This window comes from Oncorhynchus nerka, linkage group LG2 (assembly GCF_034236695.1).
Source record: "Oncorhynchus nerka isolate Pitt River linkage group LG2, Oner_Uvic_2.0, whole genome shotgun sequence".
In the NCBI taxonomy this organism is placed as follows: domain Eukaryota; kingdom Metazoa; phylum Chordata; class Actinopteri; order Salmoniformes; family Salmonidae; genus Oncorhynchus; species Oncorhynchus nerka.
The window spans coordinates 67,082,469-67,106,439 of NC_088397.1; the positions used below are offsets into that span (position 1 = coordinate 67,082,469).

At 43.5% G+C, this 23,971-nt stretch overlaps 1 protein-coding gene across 3 annotated transcripts; it reads right to left on the reverse strand.

Annotated features, from left to right (window-relative positions):
* Window positions 1-271: 271 nt before the first annotated feature.
* LOC115140146 (isotocin receptor-like) lies at window positions 272-20,386 on the reverse strand. 3 transcript variants are annotated; one of them, XM_029678298.1, is made up of 3 exons: window positions 20,298-20,386; window positions 18,584-19,755; window positions 272-1,796 (listed from the first exon to the last, which is right to left on the reverse strand). In XM_029678298.1, exons 2-3 carry the CDS (start codon window positions 19,503-19,505, stop codon window positions 1,543-1,545), a joined length of 1,176 nt encoding a protein of 391 aa, XP_029534158.1. In that variant the 5' UTR covers window positions 19,506-19,755; window positions 20,298-20,386; the 3' UTR covers window positions 272-1,542. The 3 variants fall into 3 exon arrangements, with proteins under 3 accessions (XP_029534158.1, XP_064857825.1, XP_064857822.1); XM_065001753.1 differs by lacking the exon at window positions 272-1,796 and adding an exon at window positions 3,793-4,325; XM_065001750.1 differs by lacking the exon at window positions 272-1,796 and adding an exon at window positions 8,571-9,618.
* Window positions 20,387-23,971: the final 3,585 nt, after the last annotated feature.

The following is a 23,971-nucleotide window of genomic DNA, read 5'->3' on the forward strand; positions in this document are numbered from 1 at the left end:
GGCAAGTCAGTTAAGAACAAATTCTTACTTAAGAACAAATTCTTACTTACAATGACGGCCTACCGGGGAACAGTGGGTTAACTGCCTTGTTCAGGGGCAATTAATGAATGCCCCCCCAAAAAAAAAGTACATGAGCTTGACTAGTATGTTTTACTAAAAGTCAAACATGTCCTTTTTATCATAGAATATAACTTTTTTTTAAATAAGTTAAGTTATGAGTCCAAAAGGCTCAACTCCATTTGATGCACAAAAAAAATCATTTCAGACTCACTTGATAGAACACAAACAATTTATTTCAAATAAATAAGAGATACATACAGTACGTACTTTAAATGCAAATAAGGGAATGATGTTTTCAATTAAATGTTCAGTAGGTTTAAGGATTGAAAACTAAGACGTTTACAGCTCAAGCAGAAGCCAACTTTGTAAAAAGTAAAATAAAAGAATACTGCCATTTGTGATGTGCACAAGGAACAGAGTTTCAAGTAGATTCATAATTAAGGCAGGTCACCCTCTTTATGCAATAGGTTCTAAAATACATTGAATAATCCAGATAGATCAAAGCAGGATTCATGGAATTGCTCTCCCAATTCTGAGTGTTCTGAGTGTGTGTAATCCTTTTTCTCAATCCTATTTTGCAATGAAGAAGACGTCAGCCTACCACTCAAAAAGTACAGACAGAGTAATTACGTAGGAACATTTTTGCCAAAGTACACCACAATCTTCATAGAAATACATTTGGATGTTTATGTTCATCCTAGAAGAAAATGGTAGCTAGTTTATTGAGTTGCCTTCTGTAAAATGAAGTAAGTAAACATTTACAACATGACAGATATGGCAGTTGTCATTTCACAAACTATGTAATAATGGAAACGTACTGTGTGTGTGACCTAAAGGATGGTGTGATACAACAGACATGAGCAACATAGCACAGGAGACATCCTATATGTCAATATGTGCAAAGCAATGCAAGAGGAGAGTAGCTTTACCTTCAGGCTGACAAAATGAATAAGAAATGTCACTGTCTTGGTCAGTATTTACAATCCAAACCACCATTATAGATCTGATTGACACAAAGTCTGTGGCATGGGAGGCCTATGTTAATGGACTTTAAGTCCATGGTGAGGAGAACACAGCTCCCTCCTCTCCTTGGTTGGGAGTAACAGACAGTCAGTGTTTAATTTTTCATTCACCATCTCCTGTCCTCCTCCACGGACCAAATATGTAAATCCATCAGTCTGAAAACACAATCAATGGATGACTCACTTTGAACTGCGACAGGATATTTGCCTGTAAGTGGAGACGTTCATCATGTCCCCAAATAAATCTCCATCTGTACAACAATCAATTGTTCAATTTACTCTTGACAAACCATGTCTGAGACGAAATATAAAAATCAGTGCAATAGTTTTAGGTGAGCCTCCCCCGGAGCGGGACAACAGTAGGGGAAGGAGAAATGTGGGTTTGGGGCGGTGGTGGAGGGTGTGTGTGAGGGGTTTACAGTTCTGACTGGGGGGTACCATTGTGGGAAGTGAGGGTGTCTCATGTGGTGGAGGTCTGTGTGACGCTCCTCTGGCTACTGGTGCTCTTGATAACGTAGGTGGAGGAGTTGCTTTTGCGGCTGGAGTCGTTGTCACGCTCGCAGTGGCACTGGGAGGACTTGAGGTAGCGGGCCGAGCAGCACACAAAGTTCTGCCTCAGGTCTGAGAACAGGTGGCCCGCAAAGCACATGTAGATCCACGGGTTACAGCAACTGTTCAGACTGGCCAGCAGCATGGAGATGATGAAGGGCATGGCTGGGGAAACAAGACACACACACACACACTTAGATTTTTATTGATTGCAAATTGCCAATACATTAGGACGTCCTGCAGGATTAGACTGTCCTGCAGCATTAGGGCGTCCTGCAGCATTATAATGTCCTGCAGCATTAGGACGTCCTGCAGCATTAGGATGTCCTGCAGCATTAGAATGTCCTGCAGCATTAGGGTGTCCTGCAGCATTAGAATGTCCTGCAGCATTAGAATGTCCTGCAGCATTAGGATGTCCTGCAGCATTAGGGTGTCCTGCAGCATTAGAATGTCCTGCAGCATTAGGATGTCCTGCAGCATTAGGATGTCCTGCAGCATTAGAATGTCCTGCAGCATTAGGATGTCCTGCAGCATTAGAATGTCCTGCAGCATTAGGACGTCCTGCAGCATTAGGATGTCCTGCAGCATTAGGACGTCCTGCAGCATTAGGACGTCAGCTGGACGTCCTGCAGCATTAGTATGTCCTGCAGCATTAGAATGCAGCATTAGGACGTCCTGCAGCATTAGAATGTCCTGCAGCATTAGGGACGTCCTGCAGCATTAGAATGTCCTGCAGCATTAGAATGTCCTGCAGCATTAGGACGTCCTGCAGCATTAGAATGCAGCATTCCTGCAGCATTAGGATGTCCTGCAGCATTAGGACGTCCTGCAGCATTAGAATGTCCTGCAGCATTAGGACGTCCTGCAGCATTAGAATGTCCTGCAGCATTAGAATGTCCTGCAGCATTAGGACGTCCTGCAGCATTAGGATGTCCTGCAGCATTAGGACGTCCTGCAGCATTAGGACGTCCTGCAGCATTAGAACGTCCTGCAGCATTAGGACGTCCTGCAGCATTAGGACGTCCTGCAGCATTAGAATGTCCTGCAGCATTAGGACGTCCTGCAGCATTAGGACGTCCTGCAGCATTAGGATGTCCTGCAGCATTAGGATGTCCTGCAGCTAGTAAAGTAGGTACTCTGTAATTCCATTGCTTTGTAGCTTACTTTGAGCCACAAAATGACACCTTAAATGACAACTTAAATCTCAAAGGAACACAATGATGATAGATGAATGAATAACTCAATACATTTCCTCTCTCATATTCATAACCTTGCTCTTGGATAGATGTGAGGTAGGGAAGGATATGAATGAATGCATCTTGGCATTGGATCGATTATCTTTTCACTGAGGCATGACAGGTGGTTGAGTCCCAGAGACACCACAAGGGGCACTAAGCAGCAGTCAAACAGACAAACACATTCTAACACTTACACACAGCTTTTTTGATCTAACTCAGTTAGGCAAAGCCAGAGCTTCCGTGTTTGGAAGTATTTACCAGTAACAATAATGGTCCAAATTTAAATGAATGTTCTGTATATTCTACAGTACATTCAATATATACTGTATGCCATGTTAAATAGCATTCAGTATATTGGGCTCCTGAGGGGCGCATTGGTCTAAGACATTGCATCTCAGTGCTAGAGGTGTCACTACAGACACCCTGGTTCAAATCCAGGCTGTATAACAACTGGCTGTGATTGACAGACCCATAGGGCGGTGCACAATTGGCCCAGGTTTGGCTGGTGTAGGCAGTCATTGTAAATAAGAATTTGTTCTTAACTGACTTGCCTAGTTAAAAAAATGTCTTGCCAGATCATGTCTATAAAAATGTTTTATGGCTTTGTAAAAGGTGGAGCACGGGTGAGAATGGGGCCAAGATGTCATTTTAAGGAAGGAATTATGATGATAAATAACCTTTGGTAGATTAGCTCATGGTGCCGTTTACCAGGAGACAATCAATCACACTAAACTGGCAAATTAGAATCTTTCCCTTGATTCGTAAATCTGTTGTCAGGTGCTGTATTGACTGGTGTCCACCTTTTAGGCTCTTTAGCACATTCATAAAGGCTGACACAACATCAAACTATTTTATTTCCTCTTCTAAGAAAGACAATTATTTACAATCATCTGAGTTTAATATCAAGACTGCAATTCAGATGATTCACTGCCAGAGAAACTAAGCAGTAGAATTCCAAAACAAGACTCTGTTTTGGCTCTCAGCCAACCACTGACCTGGCTATCCGATGCACTACACTATTAATTCCTTAAATGGAAGCTAGTACAATAACTCTCTATTTAGTATCTGATCACATGATTGTTTGAGTCAACACAACTGAAAAGGACTTCTGTGTTTTAATAAAAAGGCACATCTAACATTATATTTAATAACACTTTACTAAGGCCTCCACAGTGCTAGCTGTGCCCCTAGAGATTCTGAGTTTGAGTCCAGGCTCTGTCGCAGCTGTCTGTGACCGGAAGACCTATGGGGCGGTGCACAATTGGCCCGGCGTTGTCCGGGTTAGGAGAGGGTTTGGCCGGCAGAGATGTCTTTGTCCCATCGTGTATGGTGTTTCCTCTGACATAGTGGTGCAGCTGGCTTCCAGGTTAAGTGGGCATTGTGTCAAGAAGCAGTGCGGTTTGGTTGGGTTGAGTTTCAGAGGATGCACGGCTCTCGACCTTTGCCTCTCCCGAGTCTGTACAGGTGTTGCAATTGGATACCATGAAATTGGAGGAGAAAAGGGGGTAAAAAATTAAATGAATAAAAAACGTTACTTTTCGAATGACAATAACAATAATGAGGCTTGGTGTCTCAAAAGCTTCTTTAAATGCAGGGATGAGCACACCGTGGCCATGGTGACAAGGCAGACTTGTGGAGGAAATTAATATTCATTACATACATACTGATTTTTATTTAAATAATTGTCCATTGTTACATGCTAGTATTTTTTACTGGTACAAACTTTTTGGCTGCGACCGCAGTATGTGACCTCCTGTGTTTGCGATCGGCAGGAATTTAGCTATGTGGGAATTGCTTGGAGGATCAGTGAATGGTGGCAATATCAGCTATCTTGATCTACACAGATGAGCTAAATTACTTTTAACAACTCTGTTCCCTGCATATCTGCAGTTACTATAGAATTTCTACCACAGAATGCTGATTGATGGAGTCACTGCCAGTCAGCATCACACAGCAGAGCAGAGGGTGAGGCAGCTTGGGGAGTATGAAGGCTGTACACTCAGGTATGGATGGGCATGGACACAACTCATAGATGGCATGCTGCAGATCAGCATCTGATAATCAATATTGAGACAACATAGGCAGCAAACTTTGTCTTGGTCAAAAAATGTTTACGGTTTAGACAGTTTTCTTCATTATGTTGCCATTCAAAACAAATGACAATATAGTGCTAAACCCACAGGAACAAGCTCAAAATACCCACATGAAAAAAGACTATAGTGGTGTAGTATTACTATATGTATATATTATACAGTGAGTGTACAAAACATTAAGAACACCTTCCTAATATTTAGTTGTACCCCCAGGAGGTCACATACATAGCTTTCACCTGCATTTCACGGTAAGGTCTGTTGTATTTGGCGCATGTGACAAATAGCACTTGATTTCATTTGACTTGATTCACCTGGTTAGTCTATGTTTTGTACACTGTGTGTGTGTGATTATGTATTTACATGTGTGCACTCTAGAGTGTGTTTGTTTATGAGTATGAGAAGGTAATCAAGTCCTAAATCCCTTAAATTTCAGCTATGATACTGTTGTGTAGAAAGAGGGAAGAAGTACAGGTCCACATGAAGCTTCAATCAATGATATTGCTGTGGGTTGCTGTGTTTGGGAATCATGTTTCTGCTGAGTTCACCCCTTTTCAGGGAAAGCAGGAAACAGAGAACTTGAACTTTTGTGTTTGCAGTTTGATTTTATTGCGAGAGTGGTGGAAAATTATCTTATTTGAGCCCATCTCCGGGGAGCCAATGTATAACGGTTTTCGAGGAGGAAAAACACCACTGACAACCATTCTGTACTAACGGATGTTTTCAATTTATAGTTTAGCTTCTCTGTGGCAAGAAAAGGAAGCTACGGGTTATCTTAGCTCTATCAAGGGGTATGTCAAATAATCTGCTCTGTAATAAAGTGTCATGACTTAAATCCTACATTATAGTTTCATCAGAATAGTATTACAAGTGTGTCTTGATAGGTTGTTATCTGAATGTGAATAGGTGTAATGCTGACATCATTATCTGCCATGTTGGAGGTAATAGGCAGTGTGATGTGGTCCTTATCAAGCATTAGCAAAGTACTGCATGTGTTACTAATGGCCTCCTCGGTAATAGCCATTAGTCTGTACGGCTGTCTGGGCTCACTCTGCTGACTGTGGTGCTGCTAGCTAATGGATACCTTATCTCTCCATAGCCACATGCAGCCAGGTTCTCTTCCATAATGGCTGCTTTCAAATAGTTTATAAGCTACTTTCTTTCCATTTTAAAGCCAATATATTATGGATTTTCCAATTGTATTTTATGGAAACATATAATGAAAGTAAACTATTTGCACCAGGTTGCATCCCATGCCGAATATGGCAATATAACTGCATTGGCCTTACTGCTGTTAGCCCATAGAAACTCAACAAATAAAAGATTCACTACATAGAACAACAGATAGTCTAACGTGCGCTCTGGGAGTCGGGAAGCAAGTTCAGGGAGTGAATCATTTAATCAATAAATGGAACATAATACAAAACAAGAAACATGAACAACGCACAGACATGAAACTGAAACAACAACACCTGGGGAAGGAACCAAAGGCAGTGACATAAATAGGGCAGGTAATCTAGGAGGTGATGGCTTCCAGGTGAATGTCATTAGACGCTGATGCGTGTGACGATGGTGGCAGGTGTGCGCAATAATCAGCACACGTGACAGTACCCCCTACCTGGCACGGGGCTCCAGCCGCAGGACGCCAACCAAAGGGACGATCCCGGGGAACAGGAGCGGAGCGGTTGCCTCCGCAGAGGAGCAGAAACCTGACAAACCGGCTGAGGCGTGAGATCCTGATGACCCAGCTGAAAACTCCCTGGTTGCATCGGCTGAGGCACGGGAACCTTTTCACCCAGCTGAGGCATGGGAGCCTATTGATCCCACTAAGGTATGGAAACCTGTCGATCCAGCTGAGGCAGGGGAACCCGTCGAACCCGCCGAGGCATGGGAACCTGTCAAGCCAGCTGAAGCATGAGAGTCCGACGAACCGCCTGAGGCCTCCCTGGTAGCTCCGGTACTGACACCCGAACCCGACATCACCTCCAACACACCCCCTGATGCTTCCCTTTGGTGAGGCATTATTCTGTAACGTGTGCGCTGGGAGTCGGGAAGCAAGTCCAGGGAGTGAATCATTTAATCAATAAACATAAGCACACGTGACATAGTCCAAAAATAAATCAAAGGGAAGTTGGTTTTAAGGTGTCTGTTCTATATAAGAAAGATCAGGTAATTATTATTTATTATTTTGCCCATACAAAATATTTGGGGGCACTAAACCACTTCCATATATACTGTACTTCCTTCAGATGAGTCTTGTAAAGGCTGGTGCAAAAAAAGTCTCATCTTTCCATCGAGTGGTCATATTCATCTGTAGGCCAAATCGTTCTGACGCTACAGACGTTTCCGTGACAAGAACGATTTTCGGGATGTCTCATGGTTTGACAAACACAGCTGTAGCTTGGCAACCTTCCAACGCATAAGGTTGAAGGCTGCCATTGGCGGATGTGGTGGATTGAGACGCAGCCCATGCAAAAACTGTTATCTCTACCTTAAACAGGTGGATTGAGACACAGCCCATGCAAAAACTGTTATCTCTACCTTAAACAGGTGGATTGAGACGCAGCCCATGCAAAAACTGTTATCTCTACCTTAAAATGGTGGATTGAGACGCAGCCCATGCAAAAACTGTTATCTCTAGCTTAAACAGATGGATTTGGATTTTTTATTTTATTATGCTAATTATATTTCCATGGGGGAGCGGACATCTACTCTACTTTAAAAAAAAGATAACTTTGGCTGAGAATTGTTATTTCTATAGTTTTCCATACACTTGTAATGCAAGATTGTTTGGGGATTCTAATAACTGTTTACCACCTCCTTTTATTTCCTGGTGTTTGTCTTGAAATGTTGGGAAATCATTTGTGATGCTGCTGCTGTGGGAATCAGAAGGGAACAGAACAGAAGAGAGCAGTTGTGTTGAATATTATTATTGGACCCTGCTGGTCATCTATGAAAATTTGAACAACTTGTCCATGTTCTGTTATAATCTCCACCGGCACAGCCAGAAGAGGACTGGCCACCCCTCATAGCCTGGTTCCTCTCTAGGTTTCTTCCTAGGTTCTGGCCTTTCTAGGAAGTTTTTCCTAGCCACCGTGCTTCTACATCCGCATTGCTTGCTGTTTGGGGTTTTAGGCTGGGTTTCTGTACAGCACTTTGAGACATCAGCTGATGTAAGAAGGGCTATATAAATACATTTGATTTGTTTGAATTTGATTTGAATACATAGTGCTGTGCTGTACCTCTGATGTATTTCCAATGGATGGATGGTCTCACTTTGATTTACCATGCTCCTTAGCTGTTTACAGCAATACAGCTAAAATTATATATTATGCCTCTTCAAAGGATAGAACATAAACAACATGGCAACCCCAAACAGTAGGCCATCTACTGTATTTAGTTCAGTGCAGATTGTCCAATCTCCCTCCCCTGCATACCAGAATCTGAATGTGGATAGGCCTGGCTAATGGGATACAGTATGTAAAGTGTGATTGATAAAGTGTGCCAATAATTACATATAGAGGGTTGGAGGATTCTAAATTAAAACCAAAAGCCACCTCATGGGTCTCCCAGAGGCAGCCAGCATCCATCTATAGCAATGCATTTTGAACTGAAATACAGAATCTTAGACAGCTGCGCCACTCGAGAGGCCCCATCCACAATGTATCAAAATACAGAGAGATGTTGGTTTATATTCAGTCAACACACATATTTTAAGAATATCATGGAATATAATTGAACATTTTTGTTTCTCCATGCTTGTCTCAGAGAAATGCGAAACGGTACTGAAATAGTCATCCACAGTGGGTAGGCTATATATAACGATATTTGAGATTATTTTGGGGTTTTTTAAATGACAGTGAGTGATTGTAATCTGAATAGGCCAAAATAATATTTATGAAGTCCAAAATATAGCCCTGCTAATAGCCATAATGGCGATGTACAACATGACCATGTGTGTTTGAAAGAGTATTTTCCAGTAAGCAACCATTTGTTAACCTTCATTAGACAACATTGTTCTGATATTTCTCTAATTCAGTGATATTCACATAGTAATTCGTTATGGATCCATAACTAAATAAACATTGGCATTTTGAAAGAGTATTTGTATCATTATTTTATTAACGAAAGCATAAATATGATGATGAAGAAATACAGTACTGTACAGTATATGTTTTTCCATTTGTATAATAAAGCATTAAAGGATTTTGAAGATATAAGCCACCTGCATTTATTTATTAGGCTGTAGCAGAACAGCATAATGGTCCAGACGGCCCTTGCTGTGCCTAGTGAGGAGTTGGTCAAGTTATGTTGTCAGAAGAGGAATAGAAATGTCAGGGTGAACCGACGACCTGATGAACCCACCAGGTATGTTGACTCTGCCTGTCGGAGGTGGAGTTCCAGAGCTCACAAGTGTGCCTGGCATGGATCCTCGCCCTCTTCAACACGTCATTCTCTGCCTGACTCTATGCTGATGCCGCCTGGCTCTGGACCAATGCATCAGCTGTCGCCCTTATCTCTGCCCTCAGATAATGTTTATCTGGTCTGGTCTGTCTTCAATGACTCGATCTCGGTCTTCAAAGTTTGAATCTGATACATGTGCACCTTCATCAGATGAGCAGAATGGTACCGCCCTGAGCCCCCTTCGATTACAGTGGCCTATGATAGAAACGGTTGATCAATTAAGAATTAAAAGTGACTCCAACAAAATTTTAAGAATCTAACAAAACGAGCCGTTTTCTTGGCAACCATGTGTTTTTTCGGTACGGTCCGTTGTCCAGCCGTTTGCTACCCAGTGGGGCGGGGTGGGGTCCACCACCCCTCCCTTACTCCTCCCCATTTCCCCATGGGATAGGTCCGTCTTCTGTGCACGGCTCTGTGGCCCATCCCATGCCCCCTGCCCTCGTGCCTTGAACCTTGCCCGCCCGTACATAATTCTAAATTAATAATAATAATCGCTTTGTTTAAAAAATAACAATATTTTGGAGATTTTGTTTTCAAATAACGTAAAATGAGTGAGAAAAAGGCCATTCTTGAACTTGGGGTGAGATATTGTTACTAATTTGCAAATAAAGCCAGCTTGTTATTTAGAATGATTTATTTCTGTTTTTAGAGGGAGAGAAACCAAAAACCTACAGTCAGCCTTGATCTCCCAGTCAAGGACAGCCCCGGGATTGAACCAGCATCTGTAGCAACATAGCTTCCGCTGCAATGCAGTGTCTTAGACCTTTGCGCCACTAAGGCACTGTACTGTACAACATGACTGGTCGGGAGTAGGCTACAGTACTACAGAGACACAGTAACACCTTGGGACCCAAAGCATAATCAGTGCTCTAACTCCCCCTTGTGCTGGTCTGGAGCAATGAAGTAGTGACGCAGGGTATTGTACTAAACCACAAATGAAGTCCCACAGCGTAAATTGCAAAACCTTTAGTGGAGCAACCACATTATTGGCTAATGGGGAGGCGATTTTTTAGCGGTGTAGGGTGGAAGCACGGATCTTTACAGGAAGCAGGCAGACAGGAATTCCCTGTTACGCGGAGACCATTACTACCCTACACCCCTAAAAAAGAGCCTCCAAATTAGCCAATACAGTCGCATACACATAATTTGTACTACACAAAGTGACTATGACAAACAAGCCGACTATCTGGATGAGCGTTTCAGACAACGGGATTACCCAGAGGAATGGCTGCATGACGCAAGGGAACGTTATAAAAATAAGACCCAGGATGACAGCCTCACGCCCAAACCGCCCCGCCCTCCCAACCAAAGCGTTCAATACTTCCTTCAATACTCCCCACTTGGTAAACAGTTCGATCACATCATTAAAAAACACTGGCACATCTTGAGCACTGATCCACAACTGGAAAAGATGTTTAAAGAACCATGCACACAACATAATTCAATGGGTGGTGAGGTATGATCTTCCACCTGTGCCACGTAGTACCTTTCTTAACAATGTGGCCAGTGGTGGTTCTAGCTTCTATGGCTCCCAGGGTGAACCACCCTTCAGCCCCCCACCAACAACAAAGCACCAGTGTGCAGTAACTGTCATTTGTATTCAGACATTTGGAACAACACAAATAATTAATCATAACATTTAAAACTATATAAATATAAAAATATATACAAAAATAAGACTCGTAAATATCAAAAAGAAGTAACAAAGACAAATAAAAACAAATTCCCAAATTCCCCACCCATTCCCCAACACTGTCAACCAAGACTCAAGACTAAACCAATTCACCTTGGTGGTGTGCAGACTGGTTTTATATTATTCTTAACAATTTCGCACGACCCAGAAAAAATGCAACAATATGTCTGTGAACAATATTATGAATGAATTGTGGTTTATTTGGTAGCATTTCATAGTGTGACTGATTTTGCTAATTGCATTAGTACTGTACAAAGTTAGAGGTGCACTATTTCATATATTCCGCGCTCCCCCTACCTCAGGCTTCCAGTGGGGAGACCTAAGGTTAACCTTGGTGTAATGTGTATGCCTTCCGGACAGCTATTATAGGCCAATTTGGTTGGAAAGGAATGTAAACAAAAATGCCATGCAAAACTCGAACTGCCAGCTGTGACCTGTCATTCAGGGCAGAGCCCCACCGGTTTCGAGCTCCACATTTTTAGCAAAAATAAATAAAGTACAATTTGGGCTTGCCTGTTTTGCATGTTATTTTGGCATTAATATGTGTCACATATCAGTTTGAAAACAATGTAAAATATATATATATATTGTTGAATTAATAAAGCTGCATACAAACGTGGTCTCTTTTCTGTTTTCTTGAGTAAGGCAGCTCCAAAATGTAGGTGTTTCAGCCTAGCTCAGTGCTTTCTGTGGTGGTGGGGCAAACCAACAGAAAATACGGAGCGTTGTGCCGTGATTGGCTCTGTCACGCCTGCTCACGCTCTTCGCCCCCTTGTCACGCGCATCAGTGATTTATTAGACTCACCAGGACTCAATCACATGTTTATTACCTCCCCTATATTTGTCAGTTCCCTGCTCTGTTCCCCTCTACTGCATTAATTGTCTTATGTCTGTATTACCCGGTTCTGACGCTGTTCCTGTCCTGTTCCATGTCTGTTCCTAATTAAATGTTGACTCCCCGTATCTGCTTCTCTACTTCTCCAAGTCTAAGATTAAGGGTATCTTTTCCTAGTTTAAAATGATAAATATTCAACATTGGCCATGCTGTCAATGAAGCATGATTTGTGCTGCACTCAAAACAACTGTTTTGAAAATCTGACTTTAGTGAGTTCAAGATAACTGAGAACTCGGGGAAAAACGAGCCACGACTGGAAAAATACGTTTTAAACTTTTTTTAAAACTTGGAATTGTAAATTGGGAACTCGGGCCTCTTTCTAGAGCTATGACCTGAAGATCACTGACGTCATCATGATTCAAACTTTTTTTCTGCGAGTTCCCAGTTCTCCTGAAAGCACCATAAATCCAGAGAATGCCAGGCTTTGAAGACAAAGTTTGATGACAAAATTTGCCCACAAAAGGACCACCGCACCACCACCTTCCTATTCAAGTGAGCACAGCACAACAAGGTGGGTCCAAAAATGTATTGTATGCTTCTGCATAAATTATATAATATGCCAGAGGGATATGTATACTGTAGCTAAGAAAGTAACACTTGGTCTATGTTATGTAATAAGCTGTTAGTAGCCCATGTGCCTCACTCTAATAATTTGGTTTATTTTCACCTCTTAAAATGTTGCTTACTGTTCTGACTTGGTGGTGCACATGTAGTCTATAACCTGTTTTTGAGAAATGTAATCATCAAATCAAATCAAATTTGATTGGTCACATAAACATGGTTAGCAGATATTAATGTGAGTGTAGCGAAATGCTTGTGCTTCTAGTTCCGACCATGCAGTAATATCTAACAAGTAATCTAACAATTTCACAACAACTACCTTTTACACACAAGTGTAAAGAAATTAATAAGAATATGTACATATCAATATATGGATGAGTGATGGCCAAACGGCATAGGCAAGATGAGAATATTGTAAGAGCTTTCATTGTTTGCTTATATGCCACATTATTTATCTTATGGTTCTGACTGAACGACTTGATTAGTGTAGTGTTAGCTAGCTACATAGTTGTCGTTGCTGTCTTCGTATCCAAGATAATTGTGTAGTTTAGAGTGTGTAGTCTTAGAGTGATTATCTTAATTTACCGAGGTTAGCTAGCCAGCTATTTGTCGTCCTTAACGTAGGAGACACTGCAACCGAATTGAACTTCCTCACTCAACAACCCGGTCGCATTTCGCTTCACAGGTAGTATCACATTTTTCATTTCATTTCATTACAGTACAACGGCTTGATTTGTTTGATCGTAGCTAGCTACATAGCTAGCTACATAGCCGTCTTTGTATCAAAGATAATTGTGTAGTCTTGAGCGATTTCCTAGGTTAGCTAGCCAGCTATTGTCGTTCTTTTAACGCAACGTAACGTAATCAACACTGCTAGCTAGCCAGCTAGCCCCGAATAGCAGCACAGTAGCACAGTAGAAACTATTACACTCAACGGAACGACTTGATTAGTGTAGTGTCAACAACGCAGACACTGCCAGCTAGCCTACATAGTCAACAACGCAGCCTCTGACAGCTAGCCTACTTCAGCAGTACTGTATCATTTGAATCATTTTAGTCAATAAGATTCTTGCTACGTAAGCTTAACTTTCTGAACACTCGAGACGTGTAGTCCACTTGACATTCCAATCTCCTTTGCATTAGCGTAGCCTCTTGTGTAGCCTGTCAACTATGTGTCTGTCTATCCCTGTTCTCTCCTCTCTGCACAGACCATACAAACGCTCCACACCGCGTGGCCGCGGCCACCCTAATCTGGTGGTCCCAGCGCGCACGACCCACGTGGAGTTCCAGGTCTCCGGTAGCCTATGGAACTGCCAATCTGCGGCCAACAAGGCAGAGTTCATCTCAGCCTATGCCTCCCTCCAGTCCCTCGACTTCTTGGCACTGACGGAAACATGGATCACCACAGACAACACTGCTACTCCTACTGCTCTCTCTTCGTCCGCCCACGTGTTCTCGCACACCCCGAGAGCTTCTGGTCAGCGGGGTGGTGGCACCGGGATCCTCATCTCTCCCAAGTGGTCATTCTCTCTTTCTCCCCTTACCCATCTGTCTATCGCCTCCTTTGAATTCCATGCTGTCACAGTTACCAGCCCTTTCAAGCTTAACATCCTTATCATTTATCGCCCTCCAGGTTCCCTCGGAGAGTTCATCAATGAGCTTGATGCCTTGATAAGCTCCTTTCCTGAGGACGGCTCACCTCTCACAGTTCTGGGCGACTTTAACCTCCCCACGTCTACCTTTGACTCATTCCTCTCTGCCTCCTTCTTTCCACTCCTCTCCTCTTTTGACCTCACCCTCTCACCTTCCCCCCCTACTCACAAGGCAGGAAATACGCTCAACCTCATCTTTACTAGATGCTGTTCTTCCACTAACCTCATTGCAACTCCCCTCCAAGTCTCCGACCACTACCTTGTATCCTTTTCCTCTCGCTCTCATCCAACACTTCCCACACTGCCCCTACTCGGATGGTATCGCGCCGTCCCAACCTTCGCTCTCTCTCCCCCGCTACTCTCTCCTCTTCCATCCTATCATCTCTTCCCTCTGCTCAAACCTTCTCCAACCTATCTCCTGATTCTGCCTCCTCAACCCTCCTCTCCTCCCTTTCTGCATCCTTTGACTCTCTATGTCCCCTATCCTCCAGGCCGGCTCGGTCCTCCCCTCCCGCTCCGTGGCTCGACGACTCATTGCGAGCTCACAGAACAGGGCTCCGGGCAGCCGAGCGGAAATGGAGGAAAACTCGCCTCCCTGCGGACCTGACATCCTTTCACTCCCTCCTCTCTACATTTTCCTCTTCTCTCTCTGCTGCTAAAGCCACTTTCTACCGCTCTAAATTCCAAGCATCTGCCTCTAACCCTAGGAAGCTCTTTGCAACCTTCTCCTCCCTCCTGAATCCTCCTCCCCCTCCTCCCTCTCTGCAGATGACTTCGTCAACCATTTTGAAAAGAAGGTCGACAACATCCGATCCTCGTTTGCTAAGTCAAACGACACCGCTGGTTCTGCTCACACTGCCCTACCCTGTGCTCTGACCTCTTTCTCCCCTCTCTCTCCAGATGAAATCTCGCGTCTTGTGACGGCCGGCCGCCCAACAACCTGCCCGCTTGACCCTATCCCCTCCTCTCTTCTCCAGACCATTTCCGGAGACCTTCTCCCTTACCTCACCTCGCTCATCAACTCATCCCTGACCGCTGGCTACGTCCCTTCCGTCTTCAAGAGAGCGAGAGTTGCACCCCTTCTGAAAAAACCTACACTCGATCCCTCCGATGTCAACAACTACAGACCAGTATCCCTTCTTTCTTTTCTCTCCAAAACTCTTGAACGTGCCGTCCTTGGCCAGCTCTCCCGCTATCTCTCTCAGAATGACCTTCTTGATCCAAATCAGTCAGCTTTCAAGACTAGTCATTCAACTGAGACTGCTCTTCTCTGTATCACGGAGGCGCTCCGCACTGCTAAAGCTAACTCTCTCTCCTCTGCTCTCATCCTTCTAGACCTATCGGCTGCCTTCGATACTGTGAACCATCAGATCCTCCTCTCCACCCTCTCCGAGTTGGGCATCTCCGGCGCGGCCCACGCTTGGATTGCGTCCTACCTGACAGGTCGCTCCTACCAGGTGGCGTGGCGAGAATCCGTCTCCACACCACGTGCTCTCACCACTGGTGTCCCCAGGGCTCTGTTCTAGGCCCTCTCCTATTCTCGCTATACACCAAGTCACTTGGCTCTGTCATAACCTCACATGGTCTCTCCTATCATTGCTATGCAGACGACACACAATTAATCTTCTCCTTTCCCCTTCTGATGACCAGGTGGCGAATCGCATCTCTGCATGTCTGGCAGACATATCAGTGTGGATGACGGATCACCACCTCAAGCTGAACCTCGGCAAGACGGAGCTGCTCTTCCTCCCGGGGAAGGACTGCCCGTTCCATGATCTCGCCATCACGATTGACAACTCCATTGTGTCCTCCTCCCAGAGCGCTAAGAACCTTGGCGTGATCCTGGACAACACCCTGTCGTTCTCAACTAACATCAAGGCGGTGGCCCGTTCCTGTAGGTTCATGCTCTACAACATCCGCAGAGTACGACCCTGCCTCACACAGGAAGCGGCGCAGGTCCTAATCCAGGCACTTGTCATCTCCCGTCTGGATTACTGCAACTCGCTGTTGACTGGGCTCCCTGCATGTGCCATTAAACCCCTACAACTCATCCAGAACGCCACAGCCCGTCTGGTGTTCAACCTTCCCAAGTTCTCTCACGTCACCCCGCTCCTCCGCTCTCTCCACTGGCTTCCAGTTGAAGCTCGCATCCGCTACAAGACCATGGTGCTTGCCTACGGATCTGTGAGGGGAACGGCACCTCAGTACCTCCAGGCTCTGATCAGGCCCTACACCCAAACAAGGGCACTGCGTTCATCCACCTCTGGCCTGCTCGCCTCCCTACCACTGAGGAAGTACAGTTCCCGCTCAGCCCAGTCAAAACTGTTCGCTGCTCTGGCCCCCCAATGGTGGAACAAACTCCCTCACGACGCCAGGACAGCGGAGTCAATCACCACCTTCCGGAGACACCTGAAACCCCACCTCTTTAAGGAATACCTAGGATAGGATGAAGTAATCCCTCTCACCCCCCTTAAAAGATTTAGATGCACTACTGTTCCACTGGATGTCATAAGGTGAATGCACTAATTTGTAAGTCGCTCTGGATAAGAGCGTCTGCTAAATGACTTAAATGTAAATGTAAATGTGTACAGGGAGAACACTGTAAGAACGGCCCATGTTCTGAATTCTTTCGCTGTTCATTTCAAAAGTGTTGAACAAATAGTTATATTGACTATGTCTGTCCTAGCTCTCTCATTAATTAATCAAAATTACGGATTTCCTCTTATTCGCTTTTCGTCCCCTTATGCCATAGTTTGTACATCTCAATTGTCAGTAGAAACCACATTTGTTTAAGCAAGTCAGCCGTATCAGATATGTTTTTTTTAAAGGCAGTAAATGAGGCTGAATTAACTGTTTCGCTGCCAGACAAAGCTCTGCTGATAGCCAGGTGTAGCAGTGGTAAGGTGTTGGAAATGCTATTGGGACTCTGCTGTTGGGACAGCTTTATATAGGCTCTAACCGTTTGTGGGCACCGTTTGTCACCTTTATAGTGCAATTAATGTATTGTTTAGTGTTGTGTTGTGCACTGGCTTTGCTGGCATGCATCCCACTTTTTTTTTTTTTGCACCACCAAGATTGATATGCTAAAATCGTCACTGCCAACAGCAATAGCATATTTGACGAAAACCAATGAATTAATGAATAACATTGGATGTGGCCATAAAGCGGGTCATTAAGAGATGAATTACTGTGGACTGTCTGCTGCTCCATCCAAGAGCTCTAGTGTGTCGTGCCGTGCCGCTGCCCTGTGTGCTGGACTAAGGAGATGACATGCGTGGCCCCACTCATGCGCGCCGATGTGCCTCCCAGGTAACAATAGCTCGCCGTACATGTACACTCAGACTAATGATTAACTGCAGGCAGGCTCGGGAGGTTGGGCCTCAGAGAAGCACGCAATGAAAGACTGCTTCCAGTGATTTATTTTGGTAGCATGTAAATGATCGCGCGTAGGATAATTTGCTTCGCTTCAGTGGAGGGGTGTTATAGCCTAATAAGATCACTGTTGTTAAAATGTTGTTGTTGTTCGTTAGAGAGTGAATCAAATGGACGGTGGTGGTGTTTTTTTGTCTTCATAAAACTGTACCAATTCTGGACAACCATTGTCAAATTCAAAACTTGGATATTTGATAGGCCTATGTGAAATTAATAAAACGAATCATGTTTTTTTTTGCAAATGTAACATTATGCCATACATATTCGGATCGTTGCACCCACGTCTCCACAAGTCACAATACATTTCGATAGGTGGGCAGAGCTTCATTTGCAACATGGCATTTTGGTTGGCTGGAGGAATATAATGAGATGCTGCGAAATTATCTAAGTTTACGTTGTCATTTTGTCCACTGCCTCTGTTGGCGGCTACTCCATATGATGCGTCTAATTTTACAATGGCATACATCCTCTGATGTTCCTCAGGTTGGCCAACATTTCCTGGGTAAAAGTGCAGTGTCCAATATTGTGCGAATTTCATTTGACTGTCAATGGCAAAGGTTGTATAGTGTGTCTTTGTATATTTGTATTATCATCGAGGCTATTTGCAATTTGTAATTATTAAAGTATTTACGTACACCATTACTGGAGCTGTGGTCTGCTCCGGTGCGCAGAATGCCGAAGTCTGATAAATAATACTACACCGCATGCAACATTACGCACGCCGTATGATAAACCCCAAGGCAGAATACGTTCTGAGCGTTTTAAATTAACCATGGACATTCATTGTGGTTTAACTTTAAAATGTACATGTTAATAATTGATTCAGTCTAGAATTGCGAAGCCCATCGTTAAAGTAGCTCCTATTACGCACATAATCTCACCACACTGCATTTTAATGGTTCTTTTCGAGGTGGAGTTTAAATTTACCTTCCCGGGGCGCCGCTGGATCCCAAGCCGTCCACATCTGCACGGTGAAGAAAGGTGTCCAGCAAACAATATACGCCAGGACTATGACAAATGTCATTTTAACGGTGGTTATCTTCGCTTTGGAGATGAGCTTTACACTGCTCACCCGGGCTAGCGCATGGCCTTTCGAAGTCTTCGGGGTGAGGCTTATACACTGCTCCCTCTTGGTTTTCATTCTAAAGTTTTGCCAGATCTTAAAGCTTATTAGCCCATAGCATAGGCTCAGGATGGCCACTGGTATGATGTAGATGGTAAGGCTAATCCAAGTTATATACGCTTTGGCACCCCAGGGCTCAACGAAGTCACCCCAGCAGTCATACACTCCGGCTCCAACGTCCTTCAGAGAAAATATGTACATCTGTGGGCTGCTGAACAATAGGCTGAGGACCCACGATATTATCACATAGAAGCGATCCTTTCTCTTGTGCAGAGACCGAAGTGGCTGACAAATCGCCAAACACCTGTCTACGGACATCAAAACAAGCACATAGGTAGAGGCGAACATTCCGACTATTTGAAGGTATTTCACCAACCTGCACAGGATATCGGGTCCATAGAAACGGAAAGTAATGTCCCAGATAAGTTGTGGCAGGACCTGAAATATAGCCACCACCAGATCCGCGATGCTGAGGTGTTTCATGAAGTAGTACATTCGGGACTGGGTGTGCTTGGTGGTGTGGATGGCCACCAGAACGCACAGGTTCCCAACCAGGGCAAGGAACAGGACCAGGGCGAGCACGGTCACCTCCACTTTAGCCACCTCGTCGTTCCGTTTCAGGGGGTTAGTCTGGTTTCCCCCGGTGAACCCGTTGCCGAGGGTTGAGTTCCTCCAGGATTTGTTGAATGACCAAAAGTCCTGCTCATTTAATATGGTACTTTCCATTGTGTTGATCGTATCCTCTGCCAGTCCTCGTGCGACGCCCAAAATGCAATTGCAGCAATGTTCAGCCACCGTTAAACAGTGGAGGGTTGTTTTAAAGTACCGCGTATTCTTTGGCTCTTCGTCTAACAGGTGGCAAGGCAAAGCGTCCTAGTGTGGAGCTGTGTTGTTACCTTTTACGCACGTGGGAAAATGTAATCGCAATTTTGCGCTGAAGCCTTATTTCTTATTCATATCCGAATAGGATCAGACACTGAAGGAGAGAAAATAGAGGAAACACATAAAAACCTTGTTTTCATTCAAAACAATTAAATTATATAATACCAAATTGAAGGGGCAATCTGAGATTGGTGCATCCATTTTTGTCAGTTCAGTTCAAATGAAAGCGATGTGGCTACCCGTGGCTCCTAAGAATACACCTTATACATGCCTCATGAGCTTAGTTCAACTGTCGAAACCCATCAGAACCCAAAATATATATGCTCATTTAATTGTAAACAAACATTTTACAGTAAAAAAAATATGGTTCAAACTATCATTCTGATAGCATGGAAGGTCTTTGTATTCATAGCTTTGTCTGCTTTGTTATTGTTTGAAATGTAGATAGCCCCTTTTAAACGAAAAAGGAATAGAACCAAATAATATGATTTAAGAAATTATTGATAGAGGCTCACCAATGTGTAACACATTGTCTATGCATATTCTTTAGACATCCAAATGATAATTTAACATAGCCTACAAGTAATAAATAGCCTATTATGATGGGTTTTCCTAATGTAAATGTAGACTACTTACATGTGAATCTGCTTAACCCTCTGTCTTGTAAATAGAATACTGGAACGCCACAGTGTTTTTCTTTTCATAAACCAGTGAGCCTCCCTCACTAGTAGCGATCGGAATGGCCAGTATCATGATATTTATACCACTGGTATCCCTGGCCAAGATGACACACGAGAAATGGATTTACACATTATTTCCACTAGGTGTCCATGTGCGCCACTCTTATAGATGATGGCCTAGTACTGAACAATTCACTCCATCTGAAATGAAAACATCTGAAATGAAAACTGTCCTATTTCCGAAAACGAAGTGGTCATCATCATCATCATTTACCCTAGTCAACTAAAATCATATAATGACAAACATAACGAACAATCATAATTCAATGGCTAATTAAATAACTTCACACTAGAGATGAAATAGATGGACACTAGCTTTACAGTCAACAGCAGTCGATTTGGCTACAATAAGGCCAATCTGTAAATAGCACACCCCACTAACTCATCCCCATATTATTACTTACCCTCTTGCTCTTTTTCACCCCAGTATCTCTACTTGCAAGTCATCATCATCTGCACATCTATCACTTCATTATTAATGCTAAATTGTAATTATTCCACCTCTATGGCCTATTTATTGCCTACCTCCCTACTCTTCTACATTTGCACACACTGTACATAGATTTTTCTATTTTAATTTTATTTTGTGTTATTGACTGTATGTCTGTTTATGTGTAACTCTGTGTTGTTGTTTTTTTCACACTACTTTTGCTTTATCTTGGCCAGGTCACAGTTGTAAATGAGAACTTGTTCTCAACTGGCCTACCTGGTTAAATAAAGGTGAAATATCTTTTAAAATAAAAAATGGCATGTCTAGTGCAACGTTCCATTTAATTCCATGAATGCCTCTGAAACAATTGTGGAAAAAATGTTACCCCACTGAGCACACATGTTGAATCAATGTTGTTTCCGCGTCATTTCAATGAAATGATGTTGAACCAACGTGGAATAGAAGTTTAATTTGTGCCCCAGTTGGTTCTTTCCATCGGCAGCCTGCTGCTCAAGGTAGGTAGGCCTAAATTATTGATCAAATTTAGGATGGTTGTAAATACAAATATTGACTACATCCATGCCAATCAAATTTATTTATATAGCCCTTCGTACATCAGCTGATATCTCAAAGGGCTGTACAGAAACCCAGCCTAAAACCCCAAACAGCAAGCAATGCAGGTGTAGAAGCACGGTGGCTAGGAAAAACTCCCTAGAAAGGCCAAAACCTAGGAAGAAACCTAGAGAGGAACCAGGCTATGTGGGGTGGCCAGTCCTCTTCTGGCTGTGCCGGGTGGAGATTATAACAGAACATGGCCAAATCCATTCTGTATGCCTGTGATGAACCACACCGCACTACCCCAGCCACTGAAAGGAATGAGCTCGCCTGCATCCGAGTCCCCCGGGCCAGTAGACAAAACTTCTTCTGAATTCTAAAAGTCAACAAGTTCCCAAAACGAGCCATAAGAAGAACTAAGAAGTATGGGGTTGCTGGATGATTATTGAGGAAGAAGTCGGCCTATGAGATACTATGCAGATAGCCTTAGAAGAGATTACTATGTGTGGACTGACTTGTCTTGGCCTAATCTTAGAACATTATTAGATGCCTAGTTACTGCTCCTTTGCTTCCTGACTGCAGGTCAACCGGCCCACACGCTGATCTTACATGCCATAGTTTCAACACTGCTGCTGCTTTTTATGTCACACACATTAGTTTAAAACATGGCAAAGGTTAAAGGGGCTTATTTTCATAATTAGTGAATGGTGTCGCTTAACAGAACAAAATTAGGAGATCTCCATTGTAGATAATAAGCAGTTGAACTGGCAGCCGTTTTGCACTATTTTTCACTATGGTTTAAGTCTTGCAAGATGGCAACATTTGATTAATGTAGTAGTTTTTTTTATTGTGAATGAATAATCTTTTTCATACTTTATAATATGTCCATATATAGTTATATTCTGTTTTAGGAACATCGACCCAAAATATTTCACCTTCTTTATTACTTTACCATATCATTACATTAGTGATAGTCAAAATCTGTTAAATTTGTGAATGTCTAAATCAACATTTGGGCCATTTAAACAGCATTTGTCCCTCCTATAGACAAGGGGAGATGGGCTGAGTTTTGTAATTCTGCAATGTGTCTGCCTCACACGTAAAACAAATGTTTGACTTCCACACAAAATTACTTCTACTTATTTTAGATTTAAGGAAGTGTGTAGATTGCATGCGTTATTATAGTTATATGAAAGTTATGTATTTAGATCTGCCAGCTTGAACAAATTCAGCGATTGCTTTGCCAAGTCTGTGCTGTGAAGCAGTCGAGCTGGATAAATGTTTTTCTAAGAAATGCCCTAACCTAAAGTTGCAGTGAAGTGATATAAATTGAATTAATGATGCACCCGACCAGCAGAGGGAGGGAAATACACATTTATTAAATAGAAGACATTTACATGGTCATAGAAAGCATTTTTTAAGATATACTGAACAAAAATATAAACACAACATGCAACAATGTCAAAGATATTACTGAGTTACCATTCATAGAAGGAAATCAGACAATTGAAATAAATTAATTAGGCCCTAATCTATGGATTTCACATGACTGCGCAGGGGAGTAGCCATGGGTGGGCCTGGGAGGGCATAGGGGAGCCGGGTGCAGCCCATCAGAATACGTTTTTTCCAACAAAAGGTCTTTATTACCCCCCCCCCTATGATCCCGCAGGTGAAAAAGCCGGATTTAGAGGTCCTGGGCCGGCATGGCCACATGTGGTCTGCGGTTGTGAAGCCAGTTGGAAGTGCTGCCAAATTCTCCAAAACGACAGTGGGCTTATAGCCTTTTACTGTCCCCACCACAAAGCGCACATGTGTAATGCTCATGTGTAATGCTGAAACTATCCGCCGCCATTGTCGCAACCCCTATTACCAGCCTGTTCAACCTCTCTTTCATATCGTCTGAGATCCCCCAAGGATTGGAAAGCTGCCGCAGTCATCCCCCTCTTCAAAGGGGGAGACACCCTGGACCCAAACTGTTACAGACCTATATCCATCCTGCCCTGCCTATCTAAGGTCTTCGAAAGCCAAGTCAACAAACAGGTCACTGACCATCTCGAATCCCAACGTACCTTCTCCGCTGTGCAATCTGGATTCCGAGCCGGTCACAGGTGCACCTCAGCCACGCTCAAGGTACTAAACGATATCATAACCGCCATCGATAAAAGACAGTACTGTGCAGCCGTCTTCATCGACCTTGCCAAGGCTTTCGACTCGGTCAATCACCATATTCTTATCGGCAGACTCAGTAGCCTCGGTTTTTCGGATGACTGCCTTGCCTGGTTCACCAATTACTTTGCAGACAGAGTTCAGTGTGTCAAATCGGAGGGCATGCTGTCCGGTCCTCTGGCGGTCTCTATGGGGGTGCCACAGGGTTCAATCCTCAGGCCGACTCTTTTTTTCTGTATATATCAATGATGTTGCTCTTGCTGCGGGCGATTCCCTGATCCACCTCTACGCAGACGACACCATTCTATATACTTCCGGCCCGTCCTTGGACACTGTGCTATCTAACCTCCAAACGAGCTTCAATGCCATACAACACTCCTTCCGTGGCCTGCTCTTAAACGCTAGTAAAACCAAATGCA